The sequence below is a fragment of the Syngnathus leptorhynchus genome, chromosome 17 (assembly GCF_054491065.1).
Source record: "Syngnathus leptorhynchus isolate UIUO chromosome 17, UIUO_Slep, whole genome shotgun sequence".
Taxonomy (NCBI): Eukaryota; Metazoa; Chordata; class Actinopteri; order Syngnathiformes; family Syngnathidae; genus Syngnathus; species Syngnathus leptorhynchus.
This window is the reverse complement of record NC_141211.1, coordinates 2,262,455-2,275,892: the sequence shown is the minus strand read 5'-3', so window position 1 is coordinate 2,275,892 and position 13,438 is coordinate 2,262,455. Positions and strand designations below refer to the sequence as shown.

At 43.0% G+C, this 13,438-nt stretch overlaps 1 protein-coding gene and 1 long non-coding RNA gene across 2 annotated transcripts in view; one reads left to right on the top strand and one right to left on the bottom strand.

Annotated features, from left to right (window-relative positions):
* Nucleotides 1-1,779: 1,779 nt before the first annotated feature.
* LOC147042935 (uncharacterized) overlaps nucleotides 1,780-13,438 on the bottom strand; it is a 48,481-nt gene continuing 36,822 nt past the window's right edge. Inside the window, exons 6-7 of the long non-coding RNA XR_015068710.1 lie at nucleotides 11,233-11,353; nucleotides 1,780-2,122 (exon numbers count right to left, since the gene is read on the bottom strand). This is a non-coding gene — a long non-coding RNA (uncharacterized LOC147042935). The remainder of the gene's footprint in view (nucleotides 2,123-11,232; nucleotides 11,354-13,438) is intronic.
* Nucleotides 1,907-13,094, top strand: nsg2 (neuronal vesicle trafficking associated 2). The gene is made up of 4 exons (XM_085936014.1): nucleotides 1,907-2,035; nucleotides 6,425-6,529; nucleotides 11,250-11,360; nucleotides 11,888-13,094. Exons 1-4 carry the CDS (start codon nucleotides 1,907-1,909, stop codon nucleotides 12,095-12,097), a joined length of 555 nt encoding a protein of 184 aa, XP_085792140.1. The 3' UTR covers nucleotides 12,098-13,094.

Here is a 13,438-nt window from a genome sequence, read left to right as displayed (position 1 = left end):
TGTTTGATCTGTGACGTCATTCCAACACTCCATTAGGTACACTCATTCATTCGCGAAGATTCACGAGTGACAGACAGCGTTGCTGCTATGCCAGCCGACACATTTTATGCCAACATTGATGTTTTAATTTTGTATTTGTTGGATTGTAGTTGGTGTTATACCGAATGTGTTTGTGTTTGAATTAAAGGTTGAAAAAAAAATCCGTTATGTGAAGTCCTTTGCTCATACATTAATTTGGGTTGAGAGTCATAATGGCCCTCCGAAAGAAGCTATGACTACAATGTGGCCTGTGAAAAAATTGACTTTGCAATCCCTACTGTAACTTATTAATGCTACACACAGCTGGCCTCGAACCGGCCTCTCACGAACTCAAGACTAATTATTTTACCATTTGGACACCTTGGCACAAGAACACCGTACTGTCATATATATACTAAGAAAGGCATGAGTACAAGTGAAGTTGCATGAAGAAATAAAGAAAATTGGGGGAAGTACTTGGCATCCCTTATGAATTGATTAGTTATGCATCATGGGTGTTTCATTTATTTATTGATTGATTGATGTATTACATCATGGGTGCTTTATTTTCTATTTATGTATAATAATAATAAAAATAAATAACTCAATGGAAATTCATGCTGTGATGACTGTATACAAACACTAGATGTCGCTCATAGACTGCTTACGGCGCAGCAGTCATCTTGGGAAAGGGCTGCTGGATCACTCCTAACATTACAGTCAATGGAGCACAGACTAAAAAAAAAAAGAAACTGTAGATTGCTCACTATATCTATATAGTAAGGCTTTTTTTTTTTTAAATGAAAAAAATTACCTTGTATAGTGAATCTTTTGTTTTCTTAAAAAAGTATTTTTTTTATTATTGAAAAAAAAAAATACCATGTATAGTAAGGGATTCAGGAACCACATGGGGACTGTGATATGTCTAGAATTTACTTGAAGCCTCTGAACGCACCATTCATTCAGCTCCCAAAAGGGGTCCCCCCCCCCCACCTCCACCAAAAAAGGAATCACCGTCTGGGTGTTGCTGCACAGCAGAACAGATGAGGATTTGGGATTAGGGGGTTGGGCCGTCTGCTGGTTGGAAGAAGAGCGCCTCCAGACATCCAGTTGGTGCGTGCGGTGCAGCAGCGTCGCATCTCTCCCGCCGCCGCCGCAGCAGCAGCATCAGCATCAGCATCAGCATCAGCAGCAGCAGCAGCAGCATCACCTGCTCCTCATCCCCATCCGCAGCACGTTGTAAGTACCTCCATCTATCCGCATGTTTACATCTGGTCTGCAGGCTTGGCTCTCAATCGTCTTGCTGACTTCTATTTTAAAAATACATACAGCAATAAAAAAAACCCCAATCTATTCATTTTTATTTTCAAGTAACACAACATTAATGTTGACTGTTAAGCTTTTCTACATTCTGATTTTCATCATATATGTATATATATATATATATATATATATATATATATATATATATATATATATATATATATATATATATATATATATATATATATATATATATATATATATATATATATATATATATCTATATCTATAGATAGATATCTATAGATCTATATCTATATATATATATATATATATATATATATATATATATATATATATATATATATATATATGTTTTAATAATTCATGCATTCTTTTTTCTATTTGAAGTTTTGACATAGCCCGAAGAATGTGCTTGCATCTCTGTAATGCATCTTTTGATTGTTTTATTAAATTTCACAAGTCATTGCATCACAAATCTGGTCAACAACAGTAACCATGTTGATATGTCTCATTATGTTTTAGCTTTTATAATAAAAGGTTTTATTAACCTAACCTTTTTTTTTTTTCCTTCCACGTCCAGGGGAACAAGAGGATCTGCAAGATGGTAAAACTAGGGAGTAATCTTCAGGACAAAGGGGCCAAAGCGGCGAGCGTGGAGGATGGCTTCCAAAACGTGCCCCTCATCACTCCTCTGGATGTGGGCAGCCTGCAGAGCCAAGCCCCTGACAAGGTGAGTGGCCACCTTCCCTTATGGAGGCTTTCCCTTCACCCCAGCACAATGTCCATCCAGCCTCTTGTGCTTGCTTTCTTTCCCCATCTGTCATTAGGAGGCAAATGAAGCCATTAGTCATCCCCGCATCCTAAAGTAGCCCACACCCCCGCCGTTTGTTAATCCCATCACCATGGTGATGATTCACACCGAATGTTCACAGAGCGACCGCACGTCAAGAGCCGACCGGAACGCTAATCGTTCACTCAATTGCTTTTCATATGCTCATTGTAATTGGTCTGTGAAACTGCTTACGTGCGTGGTAGGGGCTGCTGTTTTGGTCAGCAGCACAGTTTAATGTGGGAATATGCTCACACGTTACCAGATGAAGGCATTCATTTGAGGAAGGTCTCGATTAAAAGCTAACTAATTGACTGCAGATGTTTTCTCCTCCTTAAAGACGGTGGTTTTAAATTCTCTCTTTGTGTGTTCCTGATAGGATAATGAAAGCATTTATCTGAGCCAGGCATTCATTGCTTGTTTATATGGTGCAATCAGTAGCTAATGGACTTTCCGATTCAAATAATAGCGATGGTAGTGTCATAAACTACTGCGGCGTTGTTTGAATCCTTCACGGCTCGTCCATCCTGTGTGTGTCTGACAAGCAATATCTGTCAGCAAGCACCAGTTTGTACTATGTGACATGACATTTAAAGAGCTGTCACTCTCCATACACCGACAGGCCGGCATTGAGATTGCGGCATTGCACGCACACGTGCGCGCAAACACACACACACTATCTACAATGTGTAGATCATTGCCAGGACAAGTAAGGTTGAACCCCAGGGATGTAGCACTCAATTATTGTTGGTCCTGTTTGAAGAAAAAGCAAAGAGATAAGAGAGACTTTCTCGGCTGTCAGCCACTGCAGATGTTGTCGTCTGCTCCTCCCCGACTGAAAACATGTTTTTTTTGTTGGGTCTGCGTAAGCTGCTTAAAATGGCCTGGATGAAGCGAGCGCCGTCGCTAATCACACGCGGCAAAGTCTACCCCGCATTTTTCTTCTTATTCAGAACGTCCCGATGGAAAAGACAGTTCATGTGTAGGTCTGTTTACAGTTACAATGGGAAGGAATAGTCTATTTCATTGAAGTGATGCAAATCATTTCATCTTCTCCACCATTCAAATGCTTGCAGTTGATTTCCACTTTGACTCAATCGCTGCGTTTCCACAGGGCAACTCAAGAATCATTTTAATTGAGGCCTTCAATTTTGGCATCTTGGGCAGAGGCCACTATTTGAAGTGATGTAGTGGCGTAGATACAAGCTATCTGATCTGGGACCAGTTTAGTTGTGTGCCTTTCAAGCTAAGTCGTGTGAGCTGACCAGTAGCCTACATCGGCGCTAGACTAGTGAAAAGCTCTTTCCATCTCGCCTGGTGACTTTGTGGTCACACTCCACGGCGAGGTTAGTACGCACACACAAACACACGCATTGGTGTAATATGGCTTTGGCCTACATGAGCTAGGGCAGACGAGTATTAGATTGGATTCAGTCCGAGCAAGGACAATGGAATCGCCGGTTCACTTGATAAAAACAAGTAGAAGGAGTTGTCGGATGGACAGAGCAGGTAGAGTTCAGCATGATTTGGAAATAGGATGAAATCGAATATTTTTTATTGTCTTACAGTCGACAGATGAATTGAATGTTTGTGTTTACACAGGAAGACGATCTTAGTTGCAATATTCAGGAGAAAAAAGAAATATCTCAATTCAGTTTCACTGCACTTTTCCCTCAATTTCCAAATTATTTTTCATTCCACGTATGTAAAAATGGATTTACTCTGCCGACGTCTGTTGAATTAAAAAAAAAAAAAGTCTGTCTCAAGTGAGCCGGCCCCGCTCATCCACGGAGACGGCGGGCTCAGAACGCGATGTGATTGGATTCTAAAGTTGCTATGCTCCGATCGACCTGCAGATCTACTCCATATTTTTGCCATCTTTCAGTATGTTTGTTTTGGGCCCTTCAATTTTCATTTCGCCAGCACACACACACCATTTCAACTCTGCAACTAAATCAATTGTGGGTGCACTGAAAATGTCAGCAACATGAAAACAGTCAGAGTTCAGTTCAGTTCAGTTGCCTTTGTTTCAAGGCCTCGTTCTCTATTTCGACGATTATACTCAGTGATGTTTCCTGGTAAACATTTTGACGCACCTTTGATTATTTCCTTGTTTCATCGAATGTTGCAGCAAAGCATCTGACAACACTACAAATGTTTTTTTTTTTTTAACATATTCTGCAAGCTGCCTTTCCTTTTTTAAGCTTTCCCTCATCATCATTTTGTGGAGAGAACATGAAACTCCATATCTAGTGATGAGTAGTGGGTTTTCTGGCAGCATTTCCGCAGGGAATGTGACATCAAAAATACTGATACTGGAGAAGGAGAGAAAAAGCAGGGTTATCTTTTGTGAAGTGCATTCTTGAAAGGCGTTTTCAAAAGGATCAACCCACATAAATCGAAAGATTCAGTCTCGAAGCAACTAGTGTCAAATGAGACATGTCAACATGTTGCTGTCACTAATTAGCTTTCGGCCTCTGTGGATTCTTGCAGCATGCATTGCGGAGCTTCTGAGTGAAACTCCTTCCCCGCTGATGTGGAAGCGCTTAATGACTTATACAAAGGTCACGGTTCGTATAATACTTTGGAAACGTTGGCCTCAAAATGGACTCTGAAAAACGAGGTCAAGGTTTGTCTTCTGTGAGCTTTTTTTTTTTTTAGAGGGTCAACGTGGCGGAAGGTGTATACAACACATCTGATTGAGCCCCCGAGCCCCCTCCTCGTCCAAGCGTGACACCGGTCTGAACCTTAAATAATGTCACCATTTTGCTTTCCCAGCGCTCGCTCAGGGGCCGTAAGGTTTGCGACATTTTTTTGTTGCCTCGTTATTCAACCACCTTTTTGCTCTCCATCTCCTCTAATGAAGTGCTCATGAATCAATGTTGCTACGCCTTTAGCCAGCAGCCTTTTCTCGGAGAACCTAAACGTAAAAGAGCAATCATAGGAACTACACTTTTATAATGGAAGCAAATACAAATTGCAGGAGTATCTCATTTTTCAATCCAGGCTTCTTGTGACAGTAAATAGAAAAAAATGCCAAATTTCCTCAAATACTGAAATTTATAGTTGCCAGTACATTTGGTAAAACTCACCTCTCTAACTCCCTAAAAATATATGCACAGGCTTTAAATAATAATAGTTTCAAAGAGTTGAATAACAAGGCAATTAAATATTTTAAGCCCTATGGTTTTCTGTGTAATATTGACAAAAAGCAAATTGGGGTTTTTTTTGGGAAGGGGGGGGTTGTTATTGCGGTGTTGGTGACAGCTAATCGATGTCAGAGAAGAGCAGCAATATAAGAAACATAATAGTTTTCAATTCAGCGAAAAAAAAAAAAAAAGCAGCAGACCTTGCAGCTACATTATTGTCCATATCACAAAATGACGCTTTCATCAATTTCCTGTTTTAACACAATATTTTTTTTTGTTGGCACGTCCTTTTTTTCCCCCCCGCACGCCTCAGAATAGAACATGGTGCTTTCCTCTCGGGTCAGCGGTCTTGAATTCCGGCCACATGACCTTATTAGCCCGGAGAGTGAGTAACTGCTCTCCTCTAGGATGATTCCTACTTGTGGAAATACTGAGAGACAAGCATAGAATGAGTGCGAAGGCCCTCTTGAAAGCGGTCAAATAATAAGTCACCAATTTTACCAAGCGCCTGTAAGCTGGTCAATATTGTTTCCGGATATTATTTCCCGAGCCTCGCTCAGGTAAAAACACGTCTCAGATCCTATTTTGGTGGACATGTCCATCATAATAGAACACAGGATAAAGTCTTAAGGACCCACGGGCTGAAATGTGTAGGATGTCGGCCATTTTGATTGGAAGCAGACAATTTCAATTTCACTCCATATCCCTTTACAGCATTGAAATGACATTTTGCACATTTTCTGTAAGTGGACGATCACATCCTGAGCTTGATGTTTGATGCCAGGGTTCAGACTCAGTATGTAACCATAACCTCCATATCACCCTTGGCCTTCTATTATCCATACAGCCACCTTTCATCTCTCCTCACTTTCCATTTTCAAAATGACTTTGCGTATGCGAACTTGTCCTTGAGCTCCCGATGAGAGTCATTCTGGTTTCAGTGCTTCATCTGTTTGGGCTGTGCATCAAACATGATTTGCACGAGTTAACGTTAATATTTCAATATTTTAAAACCCTCACAGACTTTCTCTTGTACGCAATTATTTGTGTTTCCCCTCAAAATGCCACTTTCCATTTTTCACACCTGCATGTCACCGATTCCTCACATCTACTTATAAATAAAGTGTGACTATCACTGCAGGTTGTGGTGAAAACTCGCACCGAATACCAGACGGAGAAAAAGCGTCTGAAGATTCCCAAAGTGGAGGAGTTCACCATCACTGACGGCGTGTCTGAGAGACTCAAGGTAGGAGGAGCGGAAATGATTATTCATCATAGTAATCATGATGATGATGACATTTCTCTAATTACAAGGATTGATCTGCCTCATTAGATACACAAAAAAAAAAGCGAGTGCGAGCGGGAAAGATGTTTGTCATCGAATGTATATTTGATAACACGAGCGCACACCTCGGATTGCACAATCAAGCGCCTCGACGTGACCCGCCCGGCAGTCTGCTTCATTCTCTTTGCGTCGTTGTTAGGGGAGACCAAAGAGAGGTCACGTTGTCATGGCAGCAAAGAAAAGCTATCACCGTGGCAACCATCCACAAGAGTCGGTAGGTGGAGACGACGCGAGGTGCGTACGCAGCGACCCGGGGAGTGGATATAAAACTCTGATGAAAAGTCCCTACTTTGGTTTCGATACAATGCTATAATTTTGGTCTCGGATCCCGCACTTACCTCAATTAGATAATGTGAATAAGCCACGATATTGATGGAAAAAAAATAAAATCCCTATACCAAATTAGAAACCCTACTTTGAAACTCTGACCCTAATTCAAAACCCTACTTTGGAACTCAGTTTAAAAGCCTACTTTGAAACCTTAACCCAAATTTAAAACCCTACTTTGAAACCTGATCCCTAGTTTAAAATCACTGAAATTGAATCAAATTGGAAAATTGCCTTTCTCCCATGTCAAGGTTATTCTTTTCTTTGACCTCATACATGACCTGAGGGTTGATGGCGACGCGAGTGTTAATGTTGGAAAAGCGTGTTTAAAGGTAACCCGCCGCCGTGGTTATCAGACCTTTGCAGAAACGTTGCAGTCGGCTTAGGAGGACGCGCGCTGCCTTCCGCTTTTGTTAGGCACAAATGCAAGTCAGTGGCTCAGATTCCGTGTGATGTCGCTTGCTTTTTGGGGGGCTCACACTGACGACACGCGGGATGCTTGCACATCTCTTCTCTCTTCAAAGCTTTGCAGTTTGTGTTGATGGCTGTAGAAGCTCAGAGCTCTCTAATCCGCCCTGGCTCGCCCATCTCCCTCTTCTTCCCACCTTCCGTCCTCTTTGTCTCATTCCTCACTCTTGATCTGCACATATCGCAGCCCACGCAGCCGTGACAACGTCCCGAATAAGACCAATAGGAGGAATCTTCGAGCGGCTATTCCGTCATTAGCATAGTAACACGTTCCAAAAGCAAGAAATACTTTTGTCGCCAGCCAATAGGGTTCAAGTGTCATTACCTCTCAAGTCCCCCATCGCTATCCCGTCGCCTGCTTTTAACTCACCCCCGTCCGTCCGTCCCTCCCGTGTCTTTCCGATTAGCCCCGCTGGACAAGATGAGCGACATTGTGTTCTGAGCACAACTTTGTCTCGCATGTTCGAAAAAAATCACCAACTAAATTCATTCAGTTGGCCTAACAAATAGCCTTGCGGCATATATTCTTTATCCTCAGCCAAGAGCGACTATCACGACAGATATTTTGCAGGAGATCATTCACATTCAAATCGCGTCACGTGTGCTTTATATCATAAAAACACATTTTATAATGAATCTCTTTCTTGCGCCCGACGGCATACCGCGTCATTTAACTTCACCAGTAAAAAGGTGTGAAAATGACAAGTCGGTGTTGAAGTTGGGAGTCGGCGCAAGAAGTGACACCTCTTACCAGGCATCTCCAGATTCATGCGAAAAGCGAGGTGAGAAGCGGAGGGGATACCTTCGGGGCTACGCGTTCATATTTCAAAGTTCAGCCCAAGTCATCTTAACCAGACCTGACGTGAACTATTAGCAGTGCGATAAGGGCGGCGGTTTAAAGACTCTACATGCGAGTTCTCACGCTGGTTTCCTTCACCAATTTCTCATCCCCCATTTCTTTTCGTCCTTTCTCGTCCTCTCCGTCGTGTTATGCCGAGCCAGCATTCTGTGGCCAGCTTCTACTGGCACGTAATCACACACGCGCATCATATTGTTGGAAAAACTGGCTGCTGATAAAGTGAAGCGGCCAGATGTGACGGCCAGATACCCGAGGCTTGGCAAAATGCTCACCAAACACAAACTTCCAAGCCTTTTGGAATTTGTGAGGAAGCGAGGATATTAGTGCGGCGTGGCTTAGGTCAAGCCGCCTCCGCAAAGGCTGACCAAAGCCATTTGTCACAGTCAAGACATCCCAATTGTCAGCTGCCAGACGGGCAAGATGGACGGACAGCTCCTCAGGGTCGGCCAGACAGATAAATCACAAGGCCCTGTGGTTGTGTGCTGAGCGAAATGTGAGATGATTAATTAAGTCCAGATGGCTTCTGTTGTGCGCCATTGGCATCAACCTCAAAGGAAGCGGCGGCTGACGTTCAATAATCGACACGTCGCCGTCTCAAACGCCCTTCCCGTTCCACGCGCTTCAGCTAAAAAGTAAAAGAAGGCCTAAGAAGTCCTCCATTCCACACTGACCTTCCTTTGTACAACAACATAAAAAGCTTGGCTCACTCGCCAAAAACAAAAAAGTTTCAACGCAAGCCAGCAAGCATAATTATCTCCGTGCACTCTTCAATACATTGGCGCATGCCAGAGGTTGGGAGAGGAGCCAAAAGTAAGAGCACCAATGTCAAAAGTAATAATAAAATGTAAACTTTTCACTTCGGGTTACTAGCCAGCATTATCGATTTAAAAAAGGGCGGGTTGCTCCGTGGTGGGTGTTAACACAGCCCAGTCGATTCGATGCCAATCGAATGGATCTGCGCGATAGAACCATTGATTACGTTTGCGTCATTTTTTTTTCTTCCTATTTTATTTGAGCTTGGTCTGCAGCAAAGCGTACTCTCGTCATTGAGATACGTTAGCACGATTAGCATCTGTCTGGCTTTAAAGTAAGCACGTGCTGCCAAGCGGCTGCTTTATGATTCCACTCAAGGGGCCGCTTTTCAGCCTTTAATGTCACATTGCATCTTTAATGGCTCCAAACAAGCAAGAGGGCAAAGGATACATGTTGAATACCAATGCACCATGACTACCAAACTAGTGATGGCAAGTAAAAAAAAAAAAAAAAAAAAACATTGTTACGGTAACTAATAAAGTGATTGTTAGTCATTTTGCCGCTTGGGCTCCTAACGGCCATCATTTCTATTGAAACTCCTTAATGAGTCGGCGGCGGGTGCACTTTGAGCGACCTTTATGTGTAATGACGGCGTAATCAAGTCGGAGACACACAGACAAAAGGTCACCCGACAACGCTTGCTCCATATGCACACACCTTAGCTTAGCCGCACTACCGTCGCCATATCAACCGCGTCCTCGGAAGACCTCATCTATGCCATCATGTCATTTGGCAACTTTGATTAGAATTTAGGATTTCATATTACAAACGTATTCTCTCTACGTTGCCTGTCAGTTCCCAGCAGAGAGGATGTGGGTGGCGGGTTTCAGCCTGACAGGCAAAGAGGAAGGATGGAAAGTCATTTTTCTCGTAACACCTGCATCATCCAACTAGTCCAAAATTTGAAGAGCCATATTTGAGGATTTACTGTATGGCTGGCAAAATATTTGCCACCGGTGGTTTGCAATTTCTCCTCTCTGTCACATAAGCGTCCTTTTTTTAAGCAGCTGCACATCTATCGCTCCCCGTCGCCACCCAACTCGTCACGCACCCGGCCGGCGCTCCTTATTGCCTCTGTCGTTTCTCGTTAGGGTTCCCGGTCCCAAACCTCTTCCTGCTCGTCTGTTATCGGGAGCGACAGGAAGAGGGCCGCCTCGGGAGCGATAATGCTGCACGGTGGCATGTCGAGAAGCGCTAATGACACACGTCGGCAACAGAAGATGCTGCGAAAGGGGATAACAACTCATCACCATGATTATGAGACCATAGGAAATCCTGTCAAGTCAATTTGTTTTATGCCAGGCGCACCTTTGGACACTAACTAACTTAAAGTCTCCCAAAATGCGCTGATGCCTTCCAAGTTCCAACGCTGCAGTTAAACTGCGGCTGGGTTGGCGTGCGCGCGTCAAGCGGAATAACGTTGATGGACTCCGAGCATCACTGCCGTGCCTAATTCTTATGACATGTTTGGGGAGGGGGGGGAGGAGGCGGAGCGGCCAATCGGAACGTCCAAAAATTGGAGCGGGGGAGGCAGGAAATTACAATTCAATGGAAGGGCAATTCTTGTTTATTGATTTCTAAGGCAGAACACGAGCAAAGCTGTCACAAGTCGGTTTTTAAACACCGATATCTTTCCACGCCTCATTTGCATCATTCAAATGAAACGCGTCCAATCAAAGTGTCAAAGTGAAAGCAAATCCCTTATTTTTTTATTTTTTTATGTTAATCGTCTCGACAACAGCATGTCCCAGCCTGCCAGACAAACGAATAATAATACAAAAAAAGAAAGAAAGAATGCCCAGAGACACACTCATTTGCATTGATATCCCTTTTTGTGTAAACATAAGGGCTACATTCAAAAGTGGCCGTTTACCTTGGTCACTGGAGTCGTGAGTTCATTACAAAACAGACTTTGGAGTCAGTGGCTTTCAATTCAGCTTTTGTTCCTGTACTCTTTTCTATATGCATGCTAATGAGAAGACGAGCCATTACACGCGTGTTGATTTGTCCTTAGGACACTTAATGACACATGGACACATTCCTTTTCTCCGGGTGCAAATTACCTCTACATTTATTCACACACTGCTTGTCTTCACATTATGGGAGGTTAAAACAAACAAAAAACACATTGACTGACCTGATTGGTGCTTGCAGGTCACCATCCTGATCATCCTGGCCTTGGCCTTCCTGGCTTGCATCGTGTTCCTGGTGGTTTACAAAGCCTTCACTTATGACCACGCCTGCCCAGACGGATTCCTCTATAAGGTACAAAAAAAAACGGAAATAAGAAGAAGTTTCGATCTTTGTAACTTCCGTAAACTGCAAATTTGGATAACATGGGTAAATTTATGCTATCTTGGAACACATATTCCAAAATCCGCATCCGGAACATTTACGACAAAACAGCTCGGACAAACTTTGTTTTCCAAAACGACCTCTCCCATTTTGTTGCTTGAAAACATGATTCATCATTCGCAAGCTTTTGTTAAATAACTTGTAGATAGAAGCGAAAGATTATCATCCCGAAAGAAAATTGCTGAGCATTATCATTCTCCTCTGCTCCCCATTTGTCGTTCCCCAAGTCTTTGTGTCACCTTGACCGTCAAAGATTGGTAAAGGTGGAATCTAAAATCTATTTCGGAGCCTCTGCGGGGACTCGGAGTGTGCGTTGCTCAGCTATCATTATCTGCAAAAGAAACGTGCGCCCACTCAGGAGATGCACAACGTCGTATTATGGATTCAACTAAAAAATGGAAATGACCCGGTATACAGCCATTTTGTTTTGCTTTCAGCACAAGCGCTGCATCCCGGCCTCGCTGGAGGCTTACTACGCCGCGCAGGATGCCAACTCCAGGGGGCGCTTCTACACGGTGATCAGCCATTACAGCATGGCCAAGCAGACCACCTCGCACTCCGTCTCCCCTTGGCTGCCCGGCGGGGCCGCGGGGCAGGCACACGACGCCAAGCCTCCGCACGACGGCGGTGGCGGCGATGCCCACTGAACGCCAAGACGCACGCCATGTCGACATCATCCGAGTGTATCACGTGCCAGTAGGGCCTGTAGAGTGCATGCAGACATTTGGATTTGTCCATTTCATCTCATACACACACACCATCCTGGTAACTTCTTATTTATTTCATTCTATTTCTTTTTTACAGTAGCGTTAGGATATTTTGTATGTGGCTTAGTCACCCAAGCCACTGTCTACTATCTCCTCTTGTACTGTATAATATTTGTACAGTAACCTCAGGCATGACCCCCCGAAGAAATTTGGACAAAGTATGTTCTCCGGTGTTGTTGTTTGACTTCCTCTAAAATCTAAAGACACCGCTGAGGAGTTTTTAACCTTCTCAACATGATTAATTTGTGCATCTCCACACCCCCTTATGTCAACTGGTCACTATGGGCCCTCAAGTCTACGTAGAAATGTTCTTTTGTTGTTGTTGATTATTATTATTTTTTTGTAATACAATCATTGCCAATGTTTGTAGTAGTATTATTGTTCTTATTCTTCTTTTTTTACATATTGCTGTTGCTGCCAGTCGATAGCCATTTGCAGGTTGGAAAATAGAGGTGTGTATTTGAGGGAAACATTTATAACACGATTTTACAACTACACGCGTTAATTCATTTGGGAAGCTGTTTACCTGCTGCTGCTGATTTGGTTAGCAACAGAGTATCAATAACAAAGTTCTCTGTGTTGTTGTGACTGGATGTGAAAATGAAGGTAAACTAATATGGGAAAAATAAAATTATTTTCTTTGTGGAACTACAGTACACACACAGTGAGCGGTTCATGAAAAAACAAAAAAAAAAACACAGGTAGTGTTTATTGCCGAAACGTATTCATTGGCTATATGTTTATTTTCCGATTTACGATGACTGCAGCTTTTCATTTTGCAGCATCTGCTCTGTGGTGGAGTGCTTTCTATGAGCTGTTGTGATGTTGTTAGTCGGTAGCGTACTGTAGCCATACCTGTAATGAACCCGGGTGCATCCCCGCCCTCCTCCTCCCAAAACCATCCCAATAAAACGATGCAGTGACCCGTGAGAAATGCGTCCGTCATTTGTCTGTTGCATCACCAAAGGGCTTGACCTGGTGTCCCAATATTTTTGGCTGCAACTTTTCCTTCAATCTTGGTAATTCTTTTGGTTTTGACTTACTTCAATAACTGTTGTGCCCCGTTAAATTGAAGTGGTGTAAAATATGTGCCTCGTGGTTTACCTGCATGCTTCACCGCAGTGCGTCTTTGGCCTACTTTCACTGTGCCGTGGAAGTAAGAGAAAACACCCAGCCAGTTTTGCTCATCTAAAATTCAAGATATTATTCAATTATTTAAAA